The sequence below is a fragment of the Choloepus didactylus genome, chromosome 2 (assembly GCF_015220235.1).
Source record: "Choloepus didactylus isolate mChoDid1 chromosome 2, mChoDid1.pri, whole genome shotgun sequence".
NCBI classification, from domain to species: domain Eukaryota; kingdom Metazoa; phylum Chordata; class Mammalia; order Pilosa; family Megalonychidae; genus Choloepus; species Choloepus didactylus.
In genome coordinates, this window is record NC_051308.1 from 122,015,944 (window position 1) to 122,041,637 (window position 25,694).

The following is a 25,694-nucleotide window of genomic DNA, read 5'->3' on the forward strand; positions in this document are numbered from 1 at the left end:
TTCCTTTAGCACTCTGGGCATATTTAGGACTCAAAAAAAAAAAAAAATCTTTGTCTGGAATGTTCTGTGTCTGGTACTCCTTGCTTATGGTTTTTAATGCTTTAATCTTCTCCTTTGCATAGGCCATGATTTCCTGATCCTTTATATGTTTTGTAGTCTTTTGCTGAAACCTGAACATTTTGGTATTTTGGAGTATCATCTGGAATTTAGACTCTTACCCACCCAGTCCTTAAGCTTGTATCCAGCTGGTGCTATGACAGAGATTAGAGATTGCCAGGAATGCAAGGAGCATTCTTCAAGATCTACTGTTAAATAAGAAAGAGGCAAGTAAATAATATATACATACCAGGGAGTGTGGGCTCATATAACTACATACCATGTCTTGAAGGATAAGAAACTTTACTAGTGGTTTCTCTAAAGGACTAGGGGTTTGGAATAGAAGGCTTACTTTATAATGAAGATGTGTGGTTTGAATATTTCACCAAATACAAGTATCATTTTTTTCCAATTGAAAAATGTAGCTGAATAAGAAGAGAAAAAAGAGAAAGGGAAAGGGGGAGGAAAAAGAGAAAAGGGGGAGAAGAAAGGGGAAAGGGAGAGAGATGGAATGAGAACTGATTTCTTTGTTACTTGTATAGCCTGAGGGGATTGAAGAAGAAATAGGTTAAGAACAGTACACTCTGATTTCTACTTACAAGTACGCAGCCAGCATGAATAAGCACTCTTAAATACAAAAATAGGATCATACTCGGGCAAGATGATGGCATAGAGAGGAGTGGAAGCTAAGTAGTCCCCCTGGAACAACTACAAAAAACCAGAAACAACTAGTAAATAATCCAGAATAACTGCGGGGGGACAAACAAGACCATCCACTCATCACACACCAACCTGAATTGGGAGGAATGCCCGAGAACACAGCATAAAATCTGAGGAAAGGGGTGGGGCCCTTTCCATTCAGAACCAGACCCCAGAGCCTGGGGGAACACGGGGCCATACCTCCTCACACCAGTCAAGAATTATAGGCTAACCGGCGTCACCTGCTGGGCAGAAAAGCATAGTGACCCGAGGCATCAAAGGGTGGAGCAATTTTCTAAGACACACCCACAGGGAAACCAGATACTGAATATTTCTTCGCTCTGGGACCTGAGCCTGTTCTGGTCTGGGAAAACCTGATTTGGATAACCAAGGAAACCATGCCTAGACAACAGAAAATTACAACCTACACTAAGAAAAACAAAGTTATGGCCCAGTCAAAGGAACAAACGTACACTTCAACTGAGATACAGGAATTTAAACAACTAATGCTAAATCAATTCAAAAAGTTTAGAGAAGATATCGCAAAAGAGATAGAGGCTGTAAAGGAAGCACTGGACATGTATACGGCAGAAATCAAAAGTTCAAAAAACCTACTAGTAGAATCTATGGAAATGAAAGGCACAACACAAGAGATGAAAGACACAATGGAAACATACAACAGCAGATCTCAAGAGGCAGAAGAAAACACCCAGGAACTGGAGAACAAAACACCTGAAAGCCTACATGCAAAGGAGCAGATGGAGAAAAGAATGAAAAAATATGAGCAACGTCTCCGGGAACTCAAGGATGAAACAAAGTACAATAATGTATGTATCATTGGTGTCCCAGAAGGAGAAGAGAAGGGAAAGGGGGCAGAAGCAATAATAGAGGAAATAATCAATGAAAATTTCCCATCTCTTATGAAAGACATAAAATTACAGATCCAAGACGCGCAGTGTACTCCAAACAGAAGAGATATGAATAGGCCTATGCCAAGACACTTAATCATCAGATTATCAAATGTCAAAGACAAAGAGAGAATCCTGAAAGCAGCAAGAGAAAAGCGATCCATTACATACAAAGGAAGCTTCATAAGACTATGTGCGGATCTCTCAGCAGAAACCATGGAGGCAAGAAGGAAGTGGTGTGATGTATTTAAGATACTGAAAGAGAAAAACCACCAACCAAGAATCCTGTATCCAGCAAAGCTGTCCTTCGAATATGAGGGAGAGCTCAAAATATTTTCTGACAATGAGAGACTTTGTGAACAAGACTTTGCCCTACAGGAAATACTAAAGGGAGCACTACAGGGTGATACAAGACAGGAGTGCGTGGTTTGGAACATAATTTTGGGAGATGGTAGCACAACAATGTAAGTACACTGAACAAAGGTAACTATGAATACGGTTGGGAGAGAAAGACGGCAAGCATGTGAGACACCACAAGAAAGGAGGAAAGATAAAGATTGGGACTGTGTAACTTGGTGAAATCTACAGTATTCAACAATTGTGATAAAATGTACAAATATGTTCTTTTATGAGGGAGAACAAGCAAATGTCAACCTTGCAAGGTGTTAAAAATGGGGAGGCATTGGGGGAGGGATGCAATCAGCATAAACTCTAGAGACTGTAACTAATAGAATCATTGTATGTGCCGGTTTGAGTGTATTGTGTCCCCCAAATGCCATTATCTTTGTGGTCTTGTGTGGGGCAGAAGTTTTGGTGCTGGCTGGATTTGCTTGGAATGTGCCCCACCCAGCTGTGGGAGATGATTCTGATGAGATGTTCCCATGGAGGCGTGGCCCCACCCATTTGGGGTGGGCCTTGATCGGTGGAGCTATATAAATGAGCTGACTCAGGGGGAGGAAACGAGTGCAGCTGGGAGTGATGTTTTGAAGAGAAGCAAGCTTGCTAGAAAGGAACGTCCTGGGAGAAAGCCATTTTGAGGCCGGAGCTTTGGAGCAGATGCCAGCTGCCTTCCAAGCTAGCAGAGGTTTTCCGGATGCCATTGGCCATCCTCCGGTGAAGGTACCCGATTGCTGAGGTGTTACCTTGGACGCTTTGTGGCCTTAAGACTGTAACTGTGTAGTGAAATAAACCCCCGTTTTATAAAAGCCTATCCATCTCTGGTGTTTTGCATTCTCCAGCATTAGCAAACTAGGACAGATTTTGGTACCAGAGAAGTGGGGTGCTTTTTGCTGCTGAGTTTGCAAATACCAAACATGTTGGAACGGCTTTTTAAATGGATAATGGGGAGTTTCTGGAAGAGTTGTGAGGAGCTTGACAGAAAAGGCCAAAACTGCTTTAAAGAGACTGTTTGTGGAAATATGGACTCTAAAGATACTTCTGATGAGGCCTTGAACAGAAATGATGAATGTGTTGTTGCAAACTGGAAGAAAGGTGATCCTTGTTTTAAAGTGGCACAGAATTTGGCAAAATTGAGTCCTGGTGTCAGATGGAAGGAAGAATCTGGAAGCAACAACCTGGAATACTTAGCTGAGGAGATCTCCAGACTATGTGTGGAGGACGTATCCTGGCTTCTCCTTGCAGCTTATAGTAAAATGCGAGCAGAGAGAGATAAACTTAGAACTGAACTCTTGGGTTCCAAGAAACCAGAAGCTGATGGCTTGGAAAATTACGAGCTTCCAGGGGGTGGAATCCCAGAAGCTACAGCCCAATGTGAGGATGTAACCAAACATGGAACCCAGCCACCATTTCAGTACAAGCCAGGATTGGAGATGGAATTATCCAGAAAGGATTTGTGGAAAGTCCTATTGTCTGATGGCTTTGGCCCCTGCATGCTTCATGCTAAGCCAACAGAATTTTTGCGAGATCTTTATAGACAGAGCCATTGCTGGTCTGGACTGGAGGAGACAGACAAGGAAAAAATTAAAGGAAAAATCTCTTCAAAGACAGAGCCATGGAGGTTGAGGTCTGGAGTCAGGAGGTCTCGGGCTGGGAGAGCGGAGCAGCCCACATGCATGGAAAGGGTGAGTTTGCCCTGGAGGTCGAGGGCGGGCTTTCCGCCTCGATGCTCTGGAAGAGTTTTGCCACCTCAGGTCCCAAAGAGGGTGGAGCACATTTCCAGGGAATTGAGGAGAGCCTGGCTGCCACCCCACTGTTCTGAAGGGGTTGAGCGTGTGCCCCGGAGATGGAAGGGAATCCGGGAGCTGCCCCGAGGTTTGAGGAGGGTGGAACCGAGAAGGTGGTCTCCCCAATGTGTGGATATGTTGGAGCACTCACCCAAGCGTTTGGAGAGGAACGGGCTGCCGAAAAGGCCCTTGGGAAGGGTTAGGCTCCCGCTCTCTCAAGCCCCAAGGATGCAACATTGTTCTGTAAATGACTCTTGGACTTTGAAATCTAATGGAGTTTGTCCTGCGGGTTTTAAGAACTGTTTTGCTCCTGCTAACCCTGTCTTCCTTACTGTTTCTCCTTATGGCAATGGGAATGTTTATCCTATGACTGTCCCTCCTTTGTATATTGGAAGCACGTAACTTGTTCTAAGTTCACAGATCCACAGCTAAAGAAAGATTGTGCCTTGGGACTGACCACACCTAAATTGATTTTGATGGGATTTTGTACTTAACTTTTGTTACTGAAATGATTTAAGTTTTTGTGATATTGTGATGAAATGAATGTGTTTTGTATTTGGAAAGATAATGTCATTTTGGGTTCCAGGGGGTGGAATGTGCCGGTTTGAGTGTATTGTGTCCCCCAAATGCCATTATCTTTGTGGTCTTGTGTGGGGCAGAAGTTTTGGTGCTGGCTGGATTTGCTTGGAATGTGCCCCACCCAGCTGTGGGAGATGATTCTGATGAGATGTTCCCATGGAGGCGTGGCCCCGCCCATTTGGGGTGGGCCTTGATCGGTGGAGCTATATAAATGAGCTGACTCAGGGGGAGGAAACGAGTACAGCTGGGAGTGATGTTTTGAAGAGAAGCAAGCTTGCTAGAAAGGAACGTCCTGGGAGAAAGCCATTTTGAGGCCGGAGCTTTGGAGCAGATGCCAGCTGCCTTCCAAGCTAGCAGAGGTTTTCCAGATGCCATTGGCCATCCTCCGGTGAAGGTACCCGATTGCTGAGGTGTTACCTTGGACGCTTTGTGGCCTTAAGACTGTAACTGTGTAGTGAAATAAACCCCCGTTTTATAAAAGCCTATCCATCTCTGGTGTTTTGCATTCTCCAGCATTAGCAAACTAGGACAATTGTATTATGCTTCCTTTAATGTAACAAAGGTGATGTACCAAGGTGAATGCAGATAAGAGGGGGGGATAGGGGAGGCATGTTAGACACTTGACATTGGTGGTATTGTCTGATTCTTTATTCTACTTTGATTTAAGGTTATTTTTCCTTTTGCTGCTTCCTAGCTGTCATTTTTTTTTTTTTTTCTTTCCTCTTTCTTTTGCCTCTCTACCTTCTTTGACTCTCCCTCCTGCCTTGTGGAAGAAATGTAGATGCTCTTGCTTAGTATGAACAGAATGTTCAATTAGGATGAACTTAAATGTTTGGAAATGAACAGGGGTGTTGGTAGCAAGATGTGAGAATAACTAACAGCGCCGAATGGTGTGTGAATGAGGTGGAAAGGGGAAGCTCAGAGTCATATATGTCACCAGAAGGAAACTTGGAGGTCAAAAGATGGAAATGTATAAAACTGAATCCTATGGTGGGCAATGTCCATGATCAACTGTACAAATACTAGAAATCACTTCATGAACCAGAACAAATGTATGACAATACAATTAGAAGTTAATAATAGAGGGGCATATAGGGAAGAACTATATACCTATTACAAACTATATACTACAGTTAGTAGTATTTCAACATTTTTTCATAAATAGTAACAAACGTACTATATCAATACCAGGAGTCAACAATTGAGGGGGGTTGGTTAGGGATAGGGGAGGTTTAGAGTTTCCTTTTCTTTTTTTCTTTTTTCATCTTTCACTTTATTTCTTGTCTGGAGTAATGAAAAGTTTCTAAAAATTGAACAAAAATTAAGTGTGGTGATGGATGCACAGCTGTATGAGGGTACCCAGGGGCAAGTGATTGTACACTTTGGATCTTTGGATAATTGTATGGTATCTGAACAATCTCAATAAAAATGAAAAAAAAAAAAAAAATAGGATCATATTCTTGTATATGTTGTTTTTTCACTTACTATATCACAAACATTTTCCATTTTCAAAGATTCACTTCTACAACATCATTTTTCAAATAGCTGCATCATATTCCACTATATAGGCATGCCAATCCTTTGTATTTAATGTGTTTCATTCTATTGTCACTAATATAAACAGCACTACCATGAACATCCCTGGAGTATGAACTCTTTGTTCATACTCCAACTTCCGTCCCTAAGGTGAATTCCAAATGTGAAATTACAAGGTAAAAGAGCAGGTATATTTCAAGGTTTCTGAAACCTACATCCAATCTGCTTTCTGAATTATTCCAATTTCCAGTTCCAACAGCTGTCATCTCTTCATTCTTACCTACTCCAAATAATACCATTCTCTTTATTTCAATTTGATAAGTAAGAAACTGCCATCTTATTTTAAGTCTAAACTTTGTGGTTATTAAAGAGGCTAAAGATTTTTTATTTTTATCTTTCAACTATTTCTTTTTTTGAATTACCTATTCACGTATTTAGCAGCTTTTTAAATCTGTGAGCATTTTTAAGTCTTTAAAAGCTCTTTATAAATTAAGAATAATATTCTTATGCTACCAATACCACTACTGCTACAAAAATTTTTTGTTATTCCCTTTAAAATTATTCATGATATTTTATAAAACTGAGTTCAACATGCTCAAAAAAATTCATCAAGAGAACTCTGTCAAAAGCATGCTTTCTCTGCCTCTTAGATTGGGTTCTCCAAATTCTAAGCTATAACATCTTTTTAGAGTTCCTAGATTTTACCCACAAACTCCTCTTTAGACAATGAGAGATTAATACAAGCTAGGTATTTATCCAAAATCACACCAGACAATTTCCTCGTAGAATCCCTCGTTGGACCCTGGATAATAAAAGAATTCCCTTCTGTGGTCATAAATTGGAAAAATTCAGTGATAGAGCAATTTGAGAGATAAGTGGGATGTTGAAACTGTTGGCTAGGACACTTAATCTCTACGTGGTTCTTGCCCTGTTTTGCATGAAGCTTTCTATATGTAGCTTTTTTGCTAGGCTCAATTTCTATTCTAGATAGTCGGTTAAGTTTCATTCCTTTAACTTACTATGTCAGAATCATACTGCTGCTTATCAGACTTGTGTTTGGTTTAAGTGCTCATTTGCATGTAACTGCCGTTGTCACAGTAAGTGCTAAGATACATTGAATGAAACAGAAATGGTTCCTGGCCTGATGGATGCACATAGCAAGAGGACATGATATAGTATAGGGATTAAGAAACATTGCTTTTGAATGTTGTTGCCTTCAGCAGGGAAAGAATTTAAAAAAAAAAAACTAAAAACTTCTGGTCTGTCCCAGGAATTACCCCTATAAATTAGGGATCTTAATATCCAGGACTTTCTTACTATAGGATTGGCTGAGGTATTTGGGGGTTCATATATTCTGGTCCCCCATGTTTCTTACTCTTAAAATTGAAGTTTCTATCCTATACCTTCTCATCTCTACATTCTTTTTGGTTAAACTATTTCTTCCAATCAAGTTCCCCTACCTTCTCCATACGTAACACCTGCTAACACAGTATCCATTCAAAAAGAAAACTGAAATGCTCCATGAAGAGTCCCCAATCTCCTTACATAAAAGCAAACCATCTCTTCCCTGATGCCGTCATAACATGCTGCTTGCATGTCTAAACCCTCTACATTACAATATTAATATAGTTCAGTATCTGCCATATATGTCATTCCATTGAATAACAACCATGTAGCCCTGGCATGTGAGCAACGTGTCTTATTCACTCAAACATCTACAGTATCTTGCTTAAGGGTGTGAAGAAAATAATTAAGATATATCCTTTACTGAGAGAGAATATGTGATGTTAGGTTCATGTGTTAACTTGGCCAGGTGATGGTGCCCAGTTATCTAGTCAAGCAAACACTGGCCTACCCGTTACTGCAAGGACATTTTGTGGCTGGTTAATAAACCTGAAGGTTGGTTTATTAAATCATCAGTCAACTGACTGCATCTGCAGGTGATTACATCTACAATCAACTAAGTGAATATCTTCCACAATAAGAGAATACAATAAGTAGAATTTAATCTAATCAGTTGAAGACTTTTAAGAGAGAAGAGAGAACTTTTACTTTTTATTCAGATAGCCAGCTTCTCCTGTGGAGTTCATCGCAGACCTTCATCTGAGTTGCCAGCTCCCAAACTGCCCTACGGAATCTGGATTCATGGATTCTGCCCTACACAGTTTGGACTTGTACATCTCCACAGCTGCATGAGACACTTATAAATCTCATATTTACAGATACCTCCTGTTGGTTCTGTTTCCTGAGAGAACCCGGACTAAAACGGTATATGATGTTAATATTACTGAGTTTTCTTTTTCAGAAGGTAATAGGACTTTTGTTGTGCTTTGATTTTTTAATAAAAGGCCTCATAAGTTAGAATTATTCAGCTAACAAAAATAAATTTCAAATTCAATTTTATTTTTCTTTTATAGTGTACTTTCTCACTTAGCTTAGTGATGGGGAAAAAATCTTTACCATACAGCTTAGCTTAATATATTATGAACTATTCAACAGGATTCCAAATGCTGAAGTTAGTTTCATGGATTATACATTGTTTTAAACCTAAAAGATTGTTTTAGATATTTATGTAAGACATAAAACAATGAACAGGGTAAACATTAATGATTCAAAATTATATCAGTTAACAGAAATGAATCAGTAGTAAAACTCTTTAAGCTTCTTGAAAGTGCACTGTTTTCAAAGCTTGAAAATCTCTCTTCCTTGCCAGAATTTATTTTGTTTGGTTGAAGATGTCTACCAGTTGTTGTTTTTTCGTTTGGGTGTTTTATATGCCTTTTTTAACAAAAATAAACTTTGTATTTTAGAATAGTTCTAGACTTATGAAAAATTGCAAAGAAAATAGAGTTCCCATATACCCTATACCAAGCTTCCCCTACTATAACTTCTTAAATTATTATGATACATGTCACAATTAATAAACCAAGAATGATGCATTATTTTTTAACTAAAGTCCATACTTCATTCAGATTTCCTTAATTTTTACCTAATGTCCTTTTTCTGTTCCACAATTTGACCCAAGATATCACATTACAGTTAGCAATGAATTAACAGAATCCTAAAAAATATTCATCAATTCAAAAGAAGGCAGGAAAAGGGGAACAAAGAAAAAAAAAAAAACAGAAAACTTAAAAGGATTAAAAACTCCATTTAAAAGGTAGATAGCTCTGATTAAATAACAAAAGTAAGAACCAATGATACACTGTCTCCAAAAGAAGCACAATAATTGTAACAACACAGAGAGCTTGAAGATAATTGAGTGAAAAAAGACATACCACATAACTAGTAAGTATAAGAACTGTGGAGCAGCTAAATTAGCATCTGACAAAATAAATTTCAAAACAAAAATATTATTAGAGATAAAGAGGGACACATCATATTGACAAATGAGTCAAATCAACATAAATATGTATCATAAATGCATTACTACCTAATAAAGCTTCAAAATACATAAAGCAAACATTGACAAATAAAAAGAGAAATAGACAAGTCTGCAATTAGAGCTGGGATATTTTAACACCTCATCTCAGCAACTCATAAAATAATTATATCAAAAAAAATCAAGAAAGACAGGGACAATACTATCAAGAATCTTAATCTAAATTTTATATTTTTAGAACACTACAGCAACAACTGCAGAATACCCATTCTTTTTAAGTGTATTTACCACCAAAGGCCAAATCATGGGACATAAACAAGTTGTAATAAATTTAAAAAGATTGACACTATACGGACTTACCTCTTTTCACAATGAAATTAAATTAGAAATCAAAACAAAAACAAATTAAAGAAACCCCTGAACATTCGCACATTGAACAATATATTTCTAAATACCTTGTGCAAAGAAGAAGTTCTAAGGGATATTATAAAATATTTTTAACTGAGTGATAATGAAAAACAACATATTAAAATTTCTGGGATACAGTAAAAGCAGTACTTAGAAATTTAGAGCTTTAACTGCTTATAGTAGGGGAAAAAAAGGAAAAAAATCTAAAATCAATGACCTATGTTTCCAATATAATAAGCTAGAAAAGAAGAGCAAAATAACGCCAAGTAAGTAGAGAGAAGAAAATAATAAAAAATTAAGTAGAAATAAATGAAACGGCAAATAGGCAAACAATAATGAAAATTAATAAGACAAAAGCTGGTTCCATGACAAGATTAGGAAAACGGATAAATGCCTAGCTAGAATGACATAAGAACAGATAGAGGGAGAACACAAATTACCAATATCAGGGTTATCGTAATGGATTCTAGGAAAATGAAAGGATTAAGGAGTGACATTTACAACTTTATGCCAACAAATTTGGTAACTTATCTGAAATGGCCAAATTCCTTAAAAAACAGTTTACCAAAACTGGCACAAAATGAAATGGAAAATCTGTCTCATATCTATAAGAAAAACTGAATTTCTTGATACAAACCTTCTCAAAGAGAAAATTTAATATCTGGATAGTTCCACAGCTGAATCTATCAAACGCTTAAGGAAGAAATAGCACCAACATTACAAAAATTCTTTCAGACAACAAAGAAAAAGAAAATATTTCTCACGCCATTTTATAAAGTCAGATAACTCCAATACCAAAACCTGACAAAAACATTATTAAAAAAAAAAAAAAAAAAAAATTTCAGACCAATATCCTTCATGAATATCCTTCATGAACATAATTGAAAAAGTACCTACTAAATATTAGGAAAACAAATCCAGAATATCCATATAAAGAAGATAATACATTTTAGACAAGGAATATCCCAGGAGTTCAAGGTTGGTTTAAAATTTGAAATACTACAAAGAAATGTACTCATATTGACAGAAAAGGAGAAAAACCTTATGATCATCTCCACAGATGGCAAAAAAGTATCTGGCAACATTCAGCACCCATTAATTATTAAAAAAACAAAAGCACCTCTCAGAGAAATAGGAGATTCCTCAATCTGATAAAGGCAATTGATGAAAAGCCTGCTATGAACATTATACTTCATGATGAAAAAAAAACCAGAAACATAAAAAGCTTTCATGGAAATCTACAAGACTATAAAACAATAAGTGGAGATAATCTCTTAACCAAGACTAAACCCAAAATTTATCAAAGATATCTGAATACATAAAAATTTAAAATTCTGAAATGACAAAAACATTATGAAGAAAGTGGACAGACAAGCAGAGCAAGAAGACAATTAATGCTATAACCTACAATACACTGTTAAAATTTAACCAGAAAAACAACCCAAACAAAGCTTACAAATAGACAATTGACAAAAAAAATCAAAATGACCAACAAATTAATTTTAAAAAGTGCTCAAATTCACTAGAAGAAATATATAAATTAAAATAACGAGTAACATTGCATAGTTACCGGTTTGTCAAATATTAAAAACAACTTATATCTACAGGCATTTAGGTATTCTAACATAGTGCTGCTGGTACTGTAGCCTTTTTGATAAACATTTTGGCGATATCTCTTAATTTACAAATACATACACTCATTGATCCAGCAACTCCACCCTGGGAATCTGTCCCACAAAAATAAAAAGAGACATAAGCCAGAAGACTACACAATAGGCTCAGCCCTGATCAAGATGGCCAAGATCAAGATGCTTCAGGGCTACATCCTCCCACAGAAGTTTTGAACAACCAGAAAGAACTGGCAGAAATATCTTTCTGAAAGCTCCAGAAGACAGTTAAAGGATTACAGAAACAAAGCAAGAGCCTAATAAAGTCAAAGGCTACTTGAAAGTGGTAGGCTCTCCTGGTGCCCTGGCTGGCCCCTCCCCCTTCCCTCACCAGGAGTGGGCCAACACTCCCAGTGCACATTCCCGGTCCTAGTTATCCTTGTGCACATACTGGGGGCTTGTATGTCTGGGGGGGCGGGGGCAGTAAGGAGTGAGGGGAGGAAGAAACAGGGCCAATGAGGTGAAATGTTAAAATTGGTGGATCTAGGTATCTGTGTGTGGGGTAGGCATATATAGGAGTTCTCTGTATGGGTTTTGTTATTAGTTTTGTAACTGTCCTATAAATTTGAAAGAATTTCAAAATAAAAAAGTAATTAAAAAAAAGACTAAAATAATAATTGAAAAACAAAAAGACATATACCTCTTGACCCAGCAATCATATTCTTGAGAACCATTTTCAAAGAAAATCTCCTCTACACAAGGATATATATAAAAGGATGCTATCGTAGCAATTTTACAGTGGAAAAAAAAATGGAAACCAATTCCATTGGTATTTGAATGACTAAAAAATCAAGGTATAACTATCCCATGTCCCACTACGCAGTCATCAAAAGGCCTTGAAAGAGTATTTCCATGAGGGATATTGAGTAAGAAAAATAAGAAGCAGAAAAGCAAGTATCCAAACAAGCTATAAAAAAAAGCTCCACCTCTGTATATGTTTGTTTCTCTGTATGGTGTATCAAACTTTAGAAGATAAATATAAGAAAAGAGAAAAACATCAAAGAACAATACTAGATTGGCTTTCAGACAGCAAATTAGGGGAAAGCCTATGTGGGATAAACAGGTATACCCAAGCCAAAAAGAAAAGGGAAAAATAGGTAAGAATTACATTTATGATTTATGAACTCAAGTAAATTATGTATTCATATGGATACAAAGAAGCTAAATGAAAATTAAACTTATAGAATGCTATGTCTTTGAAAACCTTTCTACTTTAATCTCAAAGTATGATATTCTGCATTTTAAACTGGATTTTTCAGTTCTTTTCTTCTACGTAGCTGAAACAAACAAAAACGTCCTCCAGTCTTTCTTCGTCTCAGAATTAAGTTCTAATTATCTAAGAAAGTTATGTTAATTGGACAAAAATAATGAAGAAAAGCATCAGAAAATCTATCATGAAACTAAGTAGAGAACAGACATGTACACATCATCCTTCAGCCATATCCTTCCATGGAGGTTGCTCTGGAACTTCAACCAGTTAATCCTTACATGCAAATAATTTACATTATTATTACACTATATATAAATTATTAATATAACATATATGGTACATGAAATCTGAGAATAAAGTTAGATTTAATGTTTAGTATTAAATGTTGATGTCTCAATATAACCTAAACTCTATAAAGTTCATTAGAAAGAAATGACTAAAATAGATTTGTTCTTTTTAAATTAAGTTGACACAGAATCACACCTCCAGAAAAATAATGCTCCTAACTTGTACTCTAAAAGGTCTGAGTTCAAGAAGAGTCAAATTAATACCTAATTCCCAAGCTCCAACATTAAGATGAATAATAAATTTTATTTGAAGAAATGAGCAGCAAAAATTTCAGTGAGCATGAATTTTTAAATGCAAGTTAAAATAAATCGACATAATCCAAATTTTAATTTTAATTTGAACGATTTCTAAAGTTGTTCAAAGAAAACTCTACATCTATTTCTAAGGGAAAACCAGTGTTTTCTATTAGAATGAAACAAATTCCAAAGAATGATGCTTTAAGAGTTCACTTTGAACTTCAATAATTTAGGTACTATAATAAGGACTCTACAGTCAACATCCTGAATTGTGTCTGTCATCATTCATAAGATATTCAACAACAGGAAGTCCTGCTTTTTAGGCATACTGTTTTTTATTTTGACTTAGAAGGAGATCAGCGGTAGGTGTGTTTAAAAGAGAGAGAACGAGCGGGGGGGAGGAGAAAGAGAGAGAGGAGAGAGGGAAAGTGCTCTGAATTCATTATAGCACCAAATGGAAATGAATAGCCAAATAAAAGAAACAGAATTTTATAATCATACAGGTGAACAAAAGAAATCTAGACCTAGAGAAACTAGTAGAAACTAGAATGAAGCTAAGAAAGGTGAACTGTTTCAAAGTAAAGGACACATAAAAAAATCAGAAAATATTTTAAAGAAGCATGCTTTTCTGTATATACAGAGAAAAACAATTTAAGTTCTTCATCAGTAGGGTGAGGGGAATATTTCAAGTTTCTAAACCTAAAAAGGTAAAAAAAAATCGATTAATCTAATTCCTTCAGATCAGGAATAACCACATAGGTAAAATTCAGCTTACCTTTTCAGATTTACCATTGCCCAGGGAATCCCAGTAGGTGTATTAAAGGCAGGAAGAAGTTTCTCAGCCAATTGCACTGCTTTGATCTTGAATACCTGAGATAAAAACATGAATATTCAGAAACTATAGCCATCAATAAGTATTTGCTGATCTCTCATGGGATGCATAGCACAATGTACTGGCTGCATGGAAGTAATGAAAAAAGAGATGGCATCTCTTTGGCACCAAGGAGCATACTGCAATCAGAGAAATGTTTGTAAACTGAATACTAAGAAAAACCTTAACAATTTAATTGAAAGGGAAGGACATGATTTGGTATCGATATTATCTGTATTTTCATCTGGCAAAAAATCTAAGAGAAAATATTGAATTTTCAGCCAAGGTATACAAGTTCAAATATCAAAGTAAAAGAAAGAGATGTAATCTAATGTAGATAAATGTCCTAACCATGTTTATGTCTCAATATTTTCATTAAGATTGAACCAGTATTATAAAAAGGAAACAAAACATTTGAGTTCACATTCCTAATTTTCCTTGGGTGATGGTAAGTGTACGTAACCTAGAAAAACATGTTCTTAAAGTTAATCCCATTTCTGTGGGTATGAACCCACTGTAGATAGAGAGAAAACCACAGGAAGCAAGAAGTTGAAAGGGAACCCAGAAGAGAAGGAAGAGACCAGGAGACTGATATGTGACAAGCTAAGGACCAAGGGGTCACCAGCAGCCAATTCCAGAACACCACAGTCTTGGGGAGAAAGGATCAACTTGATGATGCCTTTATGTGGACATTTTCCCCATCTAAAAACCATGAGCAAATAAATTCCCACTGTTTAAGTTGAACCATTTCATGGTATTTGCTTAAGCAGCCTATGAAACTAAAACACCTTAAGAGTTATACTTTGCCCCTGTCCAAATTGCTTTCGGATAGCCAAAACAACAAATTTCCTAAATATGAGTGGTCTCCAAACTTTTAAAATCATGTACTATTATCAAGATGTACACAGTAAAATGTCTAATACTTCCTTAGCATATCCCATTGATGGGTTTATGTACCCTACTTTGGAGACTACTGATTGAGCGATTCTAAACTATTACTGGATCATAATGTTGAATTAGGAAAAGTGGCATGTTCTCCTATATGCCTCAAGCCTATCCTTTCTCAAACTGATTCCAAACTGATCAGATATTTAAGCATTCACTGTTTCACTACAGCAAAATATTTTTGATAAAATATTACTAAATTCTTTAAAGAATAAGTACTCTAAGGTCAGAGACCAGGATCAAGGTTTTGAGTTAAGATAATGATAAACAAAGAACACCAACATTATTGGGGTAGAAAATATTAAAAGCAGATGAAAAAGTCTGACATTAAGATGTTCTGCAAAGTTCCTCTACTAGGATAAGAGCCACCTAGGAGAATTTTTAATTAGATACACTCATATGTCTGCAATGTACTAGTTCCTTGTATACCTACTTAACATAAAAACCCCAAGGAAAAACATAATTTAGAAATTTTAATTATCTTCTCTTATCCCAGAAAAGCAAATGCAAACAGTTCTCTCTATTAACATTTATATATTAGTAAAGACAAGTTACATACAGTAAAGAGAATGGCTTCTGTTTACCATAAGAACAAAGGGACCAAGTTCTTATCTAATAATTAATGTTAATGCCATATATTTTTAATCACACTTTATATCACATTTTGTAAGTATGAAATTAATATGAAAATGGTAAAATGACTTACAAATATAAACTTCTTCTAAACAGCATTCTCATCTCACTTCAAGAAGTAATCAATGATATATTGTCTAATTTTGAATTATCCTGTGTCATTAATAAAAGTTAACATATATAGTAGCCAATTCCAGTAGACATTTTTCCAAAAAGAAAACAATGCCCAATGCCATTAAGAAAAGATATCGTATGCTTATCTTAATTTACTCACAAATACATAAACTCCTTAATAAATATTTTATAAAAATAGAAAATTCCCTATTTTCAGAAACATATTTTGTAGACAACAGCAATTACACCAACATATTTTGGAAGATAATACCAACAGCTAACTTACAATAAGTTATTGTTTAGTATGCAATGCAGGCAGATAATATAAAACCAAAGGTATTAAAGAACACATGTAAAAAACTCTTTTCTAATACTGTCCCTCAAGCACACAGCTTCTTCTACAACGCAACCAGCTATCAGTTTCTTGAATATCTAGTCAACAGTATGTGCTGCATGCGTTCTTTATGTGGTTCCTGGCTGTGTCACATCAAAACCTTGTTTTCCTGGCCTTCCCAGAAATTGTTATAGTTTACACACATACACAAACACAACACAGACACACAAAGTCAATCTCTCTCTCTCTGTCTCTAAAACACAGAATATCATATGCTATATTCTGAACTTGTTTCTTTCACTTATTATACATCAGAGAACTTTCAAATCAATCCACAAAGGAATAGCTTGCTCTTTTCAGTCGCTGCAGAATTTTCCCTTGTATGGATATGTTGCAATTTCCTTAATTAGTTCCCTATTCATGGACAGTTTATTGGTTTACAAACTATGAAGCCATGTAAGATAAATTCCGGAATTAGAATTGTTTGATCAGTGGGCACATGTATTTGTAATGACACTAGTGCCAATATATCCTCCAGAGATGTATGACAAATTTATACTCCCACCAGTAATTTCCAAAAGTGACTGCTTCCCCATATCTTTATAAAAGAAACGTTATCAAACTTTTGATTGCTGTCAATCTGAGTTGAAAAAGAAAATTCCATGTTACTTTTATTTTCATTTCTTTTATTATGAATGTGACAGAAACTCAACACCCAGTCAAATCCCCCTTTCATACACTACATAGGATGAAAAACTATACTTCACATTTCTCAGACTCTACTCCAGCTGAGGTTCTAGACATTGCCTTAATAATGTCAAATATATACAACCACATAAGATTTGGAAGGAAGAAGTGAGCAATGTGAAGCAGGGTCACATGACGGAGGCTTATCTTCTTGCAAGCACAGTGGTGAAGGTGTCTGCTTCTTCTGTGGTATCTCTAATAGAAGTTCTAGTTACTAATCCCTAGCTTCATATGTACCAAATGGACAATAAAGACAATGGAGTTTGTGCTCAATCAGCTACATGGTATGGGTGGGCATTTCTCCTGGCTACATGCTTCCTAGGCATGTAACAAAAAAAATCTTGATTTCCCGACCTTCCCAGAAATTCTGTAGCTACTCAGTACACTCTAATAAACCTCTAGATAAAATGGATACTGTTTTCTGCAACTAGGACCGTTACTGATAAAATGATGAAAGCAAATCAACTCTTCACAAGTTAAGAGCCTCAATAGTATTTAAATAAAGACTTCCAAACAGTTCATTGATTTAAAGAAAAACTTTTATTTATTTGAGATCTATTATGTAAAATTTCCCAGTTATTTTTATTAGAACAAATAGTAACAGAACTAGGCTAAACTGGTCCTAGGTTTCGAAGAATTAGAATTGGAAAAATTGGTCCTAGGAAGAAATATGAGAGGATTGTGGGAAAATGCTGGAGTAGGAAGAGCTCCAGGAAATCGTCCCCCTACCAAAACAACTATTGAACTGACAGGAACTGTCTGAATCCACAATTTTGAAACTGTGAAATCTAGGGGAATACTGTGCAGCATCTGGGGAGGGGTGGGAGCAGGAGGAAGTGGCTGGAAAATTGCAATAAAGACTAATGAGTTTCACACTCCCTACAGCAGTTATCATCCTCCTTCCCCCAGCCTCATGGCAGGCAGCAGTGGGTACTGGAGGTACGACTGCTGGTTCAGCTTGCCGGTGCCAGGGTGGGATGTAAACAAACAGCTGTCCAGACTCTGGGGATGTGTGATCTTATCCCAGAATTCTACCTTGATCAGCTACTTCAGATCAATGAGGGCCCACTCTGTCAGCAGCCAATGTTACAAATCCTCTGGGGCAAGGCCGCCGAGGAATCTTAAAGACAGTAACGTTCCTAAAAACTACAGAATACAGTTAAAGGGCTACATTAACCCAGCAAGTGCTGTAACTAAGAAAACACAGTTGAAAAGCCATAGAAAAAGCTCCTGGTGCCCTTGCTGGCCTCTCCGGAACACCATCCACAACACAGGATAGAGACGACTTGCGCTACCATGTGGATCCCTGGCTTTGTGCCAGAGGGAGCAAAGAGGCCCCTGTGTGGGTAAATATATGACAGTGCCACTCTTTCAAGTGGAAATCTGAAAGACTTTGCTGGGCAACATGGCTCGGGCTTGCCCTCCTAGAGTTTGTCCAGAAAGCAGTGATAGTGTGAGAAACAACTAAATTGAAATGGCCTGGGAAAAAAGGACTATATGCACTAAAGTCATTCAAAAGAGCACCCAGAAGGAGAAAGAGTTCTATTCCAAAGGAAATAGAGCAGTTGTTAGCTCAAACTTCTGTTAACTGTGAATGGGGAATTCTTAAGGCCTCTAGCAAGCACAAGCCCAAGCAAAGACCAGGAGAAGAAGCAGGCTCCCTAGCTCTGTTTCCAGTCTGGCTGAGATAAGACATAGACGATCCTGGACTTCCCATTTGCCTTGGGGTGATCTGCTTGATAAGAGGGCTAAACTCTCAAGAAGACCACCAGCCAAAATAGAAACAATTTGCAAAGAAAATGAAAGTTGTTTTTTGGCATGATTCGTTTGTTTTGATTAGCTTCTGACTTTCAAGAAAACCTCTGATGTAGCACTAACTGGATACAAACTTAAGAGACAGGCCAGGGAATAAATACCAGAATTAAAACTTTAAAATGTTAAAATGTATAGTATATATATCAAAAGATCACAAGACAAAGAATCAAGAAATGGCAGCCCAACCAACAGAACAAGATAAACACCCAGAAACCATCAAAGAGGCAGATGGGGACTTTGGAATTACCAAACAGACTTTAAATTATTTCTTGAGATACAAGGGCAAAGAAAAAGAACTAAAGGTTCTGAGGAAAACAATGCATGAACAATATTGGGATCACTCCAGAAAAATACTGGAGTTGAAGAAAACAATAACTGAAATGAAATGAAAAATTCCCTATATGGTTTCAAAAGCAGACAGGAGGAAAGAGAAGAAAGAAACTATGAAATCAAAAACAAGACAATTGAAAAGCCCAGGTTGAGGAACAAGAGAGGTATAAAATAATTCAACAAGAATGATCAGAGCCTAAGAGACTTGTGGGACACAATCAAGCATACCAGTAAATGTATGATGGGGATCCCAGAAAGAGAAGAAAGAGAGAAAGCAGTAGAAGGAACATACAAAGAAATAATGGCAAAAAAAACCTACCCAAATTTAACAAAAAAAAAAATGAATATGTACATTCAAGAAGCCCAACAAAACACAAACAGGATAAATTCAAAGAGAATCATGCCCAGACACATAGTAATCAAATTGCTCAATGCCCAAAACAGTAAGAGCATTCTGAAAGCTGCAAGAAAAAAGCAGCAAGTTATGCACAAGGGACTTCCAATAAGATTAAGTGCCAACTACTTATGAGAAACCATGGAGGCAAGAAAGCAGTGAGATGAAATATTTAAAGTGCTGAAAGAAAACAACTGTCAACCAGGAACTTTATAAATGGCAAGAATTTCTTTCAAAAATGAGTGAGAGGAAGATTTTAAAGATAGCTTAAGGGATCTCCAGGAATCAGACTTTCCACCACAAGAACTATCAAATAGGAAGGAACTATCTGAACCAACTATTTTGAAACTCTGGAGGCCAAAAGAACACTGTACAGCATCCATAGAAGAGAGGGAGGAAGAGGCTGATAAATTATGGTAAAGAACCATAAATTGATCACTCAGTGCTGCACTAACCAGTGCCCGTCCCAGATTCTTGCAGCAGGTCGCTGTGGGATCTGGGTCCTGACTAGCTCGCTAGTGACAGAAAGGGACATAAAAATCCTCTTCCCCATTTTTTAGCAATTTTGGATCACTGGGGACATGTCTCTAAGAGCAGCCATTGTTTCAAACCACTCTGGGCAAAGACCATGGCAAAGGATGCTTAAATACATTACGACCCTCAGAAGTAAAGGGGACAGTTCGTTGAAGGGCTACATTTGATGAATAGGCCCAGAAAGCTTAGCTTTGGGGAACTGGGGAAGAGATTTCTGTGTGCCCTTCCTAATCACCTCCCGAGGGCACACTGGAGCCAGACTGTTTGGGCTGGGAAAAACTGACTTGGGAAAGTCCTCTCTGGCATGCCCCTCCTCCCAGAATTTGGCCTCCAAGACAAAAGCAGCTGGAAACAAGGAAAGGAGTGTAATCCACTATAGAGTAGGAGAGTCTAGGACAAAGGACTGCTAGATTCAAACACCTGGGAGAGGGAAGTCTGTCTTGACAACCAAACACCTGTAAAGAGGGGAACTTGAAAACAAAGGCAAAGGCCCAGGAAAAGACACAGAGAGAAGAAAGAAACAGAGAGAAAAATGGCACTTTGTATTTGACTTGGGCAGACCTTCCTGATAGAAGGGCTAAAGCTAAAGAAAATCTCTATCTTATCAACAGCAGGTTACAAAATTAAGAAACAGACATCTCAGGGAATAAATCTCAGTGTTAACATTTTAAAATATTAAAATGTACAGTGGGCAACAAAAGAGTACAAGACAAACAAAGAATCAAGAAATGATAGCCCATCCAAAGGAAGAGGATAAAAATACAGAAAACATCCACAAAGAAGAACAGAATATGGACAAAATGAACAAAGCCTTTTACAAATTATTTTAAAAATGCTCAAATACAGAGAAGGAACTAAAGGATATCAAGAAAACAATGAATGAGCAATGTGAGAATCTCAGTAAAGACTTCGAAAGTTTTTAAAAGGAACCAAACTAAACTACTGGAGTTGGAGACCACAATAACAGAAATGAAAAATGTATGGAAGGATTTCAAGAGCAGACTGGAGATGGAAGAAAGAAAGAATCAGTGAACTTGAAGACAAGACACTTAAAATGAGTTAAGCAAGGAGCACAACGAAAAAACAACTATTAAAAGCAGAAATAGCCTAAAATAGCTATGGGAAACCATCAAGCGAACCAATATATGCATTATGGGAGCTCTAGAAAGAGAAGAAATAGAGAAAAAGGCAGAAGGAATATTCAAAAAATGACAAGAGAAGTTCTCAGAGGAAAAGACATGAATATACATATTGAAGAAGACCAGAAAACACCAAAAAAAGATACACATGAGGAAAAATACACCCTGTCATATATTGATCACAGTATTGAATGCAAAGGGCATGGAAAGAGTTCTGAAAACTGCAAGAGAAAAACAATGTGTCATGCACAGATGAGTCCCAATTAAAATGAGTTCTGATTTCTCATTAGAAACCATGGAGGCAAGAAGCAGTAAGTTGGTGTTGCAGTTTGCTAATGCTGCCAGAATGCAAAACACCAGAAATGGATTGGCTTTTATAAAAGGAGGTTTATTTGGTTACATAGTTACAGTCTTAAGGCCATAAATTGTCCAACGTAAGGCATCAACAATTGGTACCTTCACTGGAGGATGACCACTGGCATCCAGAAAACCTCTGTTAGCTCGGAGGGCACGTGGCTGGCGTCTGCTTGCTCCCAGGTTGTGTTTCAAAATGACGTTCTTCAAAATGTTGCTCTTGGAGTGGTTTGTCCTCTCTTAGCTGCAGCTCCTCTTCAAAATGTCATTCTCAATTGCTCTGAGGAACCTCTGTTTGTAAGCTCTTTTTATAGGACTCTAGTGAACTAATCAAGACCCACCATGAATGGCTGGGGCCACATTTCCATGGGAACATTCAATCATGAGGTCACACCCTAATCAAAGGTGTCACTCACATTTGGGTGGGTCACATTTCCATGGAAACACTCAATCAGAAGGTTCCAACCTAATTAACACTAATACATCTGCCCCCACAAGACTGCATCAAAGAACATGGCTTTTTCTGGGGGACATGATACACACAAACCAGCACAGTTGGAATATCTAAAGAGTTGACAGAGAACAACTGCCAGTCAAGAATTTTATATCCAGCAAGACTCCCTTTCAAAAATGAGGAAGAGATTAAGACATTCTCAGATAAACAAAAGCTGAGATAATTCATCATCACTAGACCTGCCCTATAAGGAATGCTTAAGGGATTTCTTCAGACTGCAAAGATAGGACACTAGACAGAGGTTCAAAGCAGCATAAAGAAATAAAGACCTGTGGAAAATGTAACCATTTGAGTAATTATAAATGCCAGTATTATTGTATTGTATTGTTTGGCATGTAACTCTACTTCTTACTTCCGACAGGTGCTAAAATGCAAATACATAAAAAGTAATGATGAATCTATGTTTTTAGGCATACAATGTACAGACATAGGTCACTCTGGTGGGCACTCTTACGCACAATTTAGACAACCCTTTATAGGTTCTAAAGAATTGGGGTAGCTGGTGGTGGATACCTGAAACTATCAAACTACAACCCGGAACCCATGAATCTAGAAGACAATTGTATAAAAATGTAGCTTATGAGGGGTGACAATGGGATTGGGAAAGCCATAAGGACCACACTCCACTTTGTCTAGTTTATGGATGGATGAGTAGAAAAATAGGGGAAGGAAACAAACAAACAGACAAAAGTACCCAGTGTTCTTTTTTACTTCAATTGCTCTTTTTCACTTTAATTATCATTCTTGTTATTTTTGTGTGTGTGCTAATGAAGGTGTCAGGGATTGATTTAGGTGACGAATGTACAACTATGTAATGGTACTGTGAACAATCGAATGTACGATTTGTTTTGTATGACTGCGTGGTATGTGAATATATCTCAATAAAATGAAGATTAAAAAAAAATCCACAGAATTATGCTCTACTAACAGTGAACCCTAATGTAAACTATAGACGTTAGTTATTAATACTGTATCAATATTGTTTAATCAACTGTAACAAATCTGCCACATTAAAGTGTGTTAGTAATGGAGAAATTACATGTGGGGGAAATATATGGGAATGCTCTGTACTTTCTGTCCAATTTTTCTGTAAACCTGAATCTGCTCTAAAAACAAAGCTTCTTATTAAAAGAAAAAAAAAAAAGAAATATGGGGGACAGAAGGGTGAAGGAAAAGTATGTGTATGCTGTTGAAGTAAAGTTGGCATCAAACCAAATATGACTGTTATACTTTTAGGATGTTGTGCCAGTTTGAATGTATTATGTCTCCCAAAATGCCATTATCTTTGATGCAGTCTTGTGTGGGCAGATGTATTGGTGTTGATTGTGTTAGGAACTGTTGATTGAGTGTTTCCATGGAGATGTGACCCACCCAACTGTAGGTGATAACTCTGATTGGATAGTTTCCATGGAGGAGTGGTCCCGCCCATTCAGGGTGGGTCTTGATTGCTTTACTGGAGTACTTTAAAAGAGCCATACAGGCCCAGAAGCTTGCTACAGCCAAGAGGGACACTTTGAAGAACGCATAGGAGCTGAGAGAGGAGCTACAACTTACACATTTTGGAGCTGGCCTTTGAAAGCAGACTTTTGCTCCAGAGAATCTAAGAGAATACAAATGCCCCAAGAGCAACTGAGAGTAACATTTTGAAGAGAAGCTGCAGCCTAAAGCGGAACATCCTGGGATACATGTGACAACACGGGTGAACCATGATTCTGATTCCATCTCCTTCAGGTCTTTACACAAATGTTACCTTCTCAGACATTCCCTGAGTATCCTGCTTAAAATTACAAACTCTTATCCCCCTTCCCTGTTTTATTTTTCTCTTTCCTACTTATGACTGACAGTGTATATGTGTGTAGATATATGTGTCTGTGTACACATACTCTTGCACACTTTTGTCTATTATCTGTTTCTCCCGCAGTAGAACATAAGTCATAAACACAAGCACCTTTCCAATTTTTACAAGAGTGTCTAATTTATTATATCCATCTTCTCTCCTCCTACCCACTCCTCAACCTATTCCAATATGGCTTCTGTTCCCTACGATTTCACTGAAATGGATCTTGCTAAGCATCAGTCTTACATTCACTGAGGGAAGAACATTTTTGGTCATTATTGACCACATGCTCCTCAACAAACTGTTTTTGTTTCCTATGCTGCTTTAGCAAATACCATGAATTGGGTTGGCCTAAACAATGGGAATTTACTAGCTTACGGTTTTGAGGCCAGGAAAATGTCTAAATCAAGGCATCATCAAGGCAATGCCTTCTTCCCAAAGACCGGCTGTCAGTGATCTTGCCTCCTCTGCCACATGGGAAGGCACATGGTGGCATCTCCTGGTCTCTCCCTTCTCTTCCAGGTTTCATTGATTTCAGCTTCTTGCTTCCATGGATTTTTCTCTTTCTCTCAATTTCATTCTCTTATAAAGGACTTCAGTAATAGGACTGAGACCCATCCTGAATGAAGTGGATGACAATTTAACTGAAGTAGCCTCATCAAGAAGTCCTATTTACAATGTTTTTCTGGAGTAAAAAGCTTCAAACCACCATATACTTTCTTCCCTAGTATTCAAAAATTCCATAATCTCCCTGCTTCCCTCAGTACTTAGGATTTTGATTCTAGGCCCTCTTCACTTCCTATTCTAAACTGTCTGCCTGGGCAACTTCATATTTGCTTGTTTTCAATTATCAGCCCCAAATTGTGTTTCTAGTCAAAATTTCTTCACTTAGCACCAGACCCATATATACATCTCGCCACTCCCTATTTCCACCAAAATATAACAAAATCCCTACAAATTCAAAATAGTTAAAATGAATTCAGGATCTTCCTCCCCCAATCTCTTCCACTGTTCACTATCTAGAGACAAAAACCAGAAATAGGATCAACAACTCCTCTGTCTCATTTCCCCTCCAAAATTTTACAAAATCCTTTTGAATTAGGGAGCTTAATTCCCTTGGAATCATCTCTCCATATCATCACTACAACCCCAATTTATTCCAAGCTACCATTATTTGTTTCCCAAAATACTGCAATGGTTAGCTAGCTGGTTCAAGGGATATACAAACACAAGCACATATACACACACAAGCAATAATTATTGTGCATAACTTGATTGACACTGAATATACCAAGAACATTTCTCCTAGTTAAAATATATCAAACTGATTTTTATGGTTCCACAGTATTCTATAGTAATAGATGTATGTATTTATTCAACTACTCTACCATGGATGAATACTCAGGTCTTTTTCAAATATTTGTAACTACAAACAGTACTGCAACGAAATATCCTTCTCAGTATGTTTATGTATCCACACTATCATTTCTGGGTTGCTGGGTAAAAGAATATTTTAAATTAAAATGTTTATTTGATACTGCCAAATTATATTCCAAAAATGTTGAAACAATTTATTTTCCCTTCAACAGTTTATTACACACTTGTTAAAAATCAAAATATTAGTAAGTATATTTTATTGTATGTAAATTAACGTTGATAGAGTTGCTTAAAATAAACAATCTCTGAGCAGGGTCTAGAAAATCTTTACTAGGCAGAGAATGAGGAAGGTGAGACTCTATTTTAGGCAGAAAGTTATGATATAGCTCTATAAAAATATAGAGAAATAAAACAATATGGTCTATATAGTTTCACAATGGTATGGTTTACTAAAAGGGTAAAGATTGGAGGATTTTAAGAAACAGTGAATAGATGTCTCACACA

General features: G+C 37.1%; 1 protein-coding gene across 3 annotated transcripts in view; it reads right to left on the reverse strand.

Annotated features, from left to right (window-relative positions):
• MAN1A2 (mannosidase alpha class 1A member 2) overlaps window positions 1-25,694 on the reverse strand; it is a 377,203-nt gene that overhangs the window by 178,061 nt on the left and 173,448 nt on the right. For all 3 annotated transcript variants that reach the window (XR_005215262.1, XM_037826268.1, XM_037826267.1), the window contains exon 6: window positions 14,028-14,122. Coding sequence is in view for 2 of the 3 variants with exons in the window: in XM_037826268.1 (XP_037682196.1) it covers window positions 14,028-14,122 (95 nt within the window). In the remaining variant the exon portion in view is untranslated. The remainder of the gene's footprint in view (window positions 1-14,027; window positions 14,123-25,694) is intronic.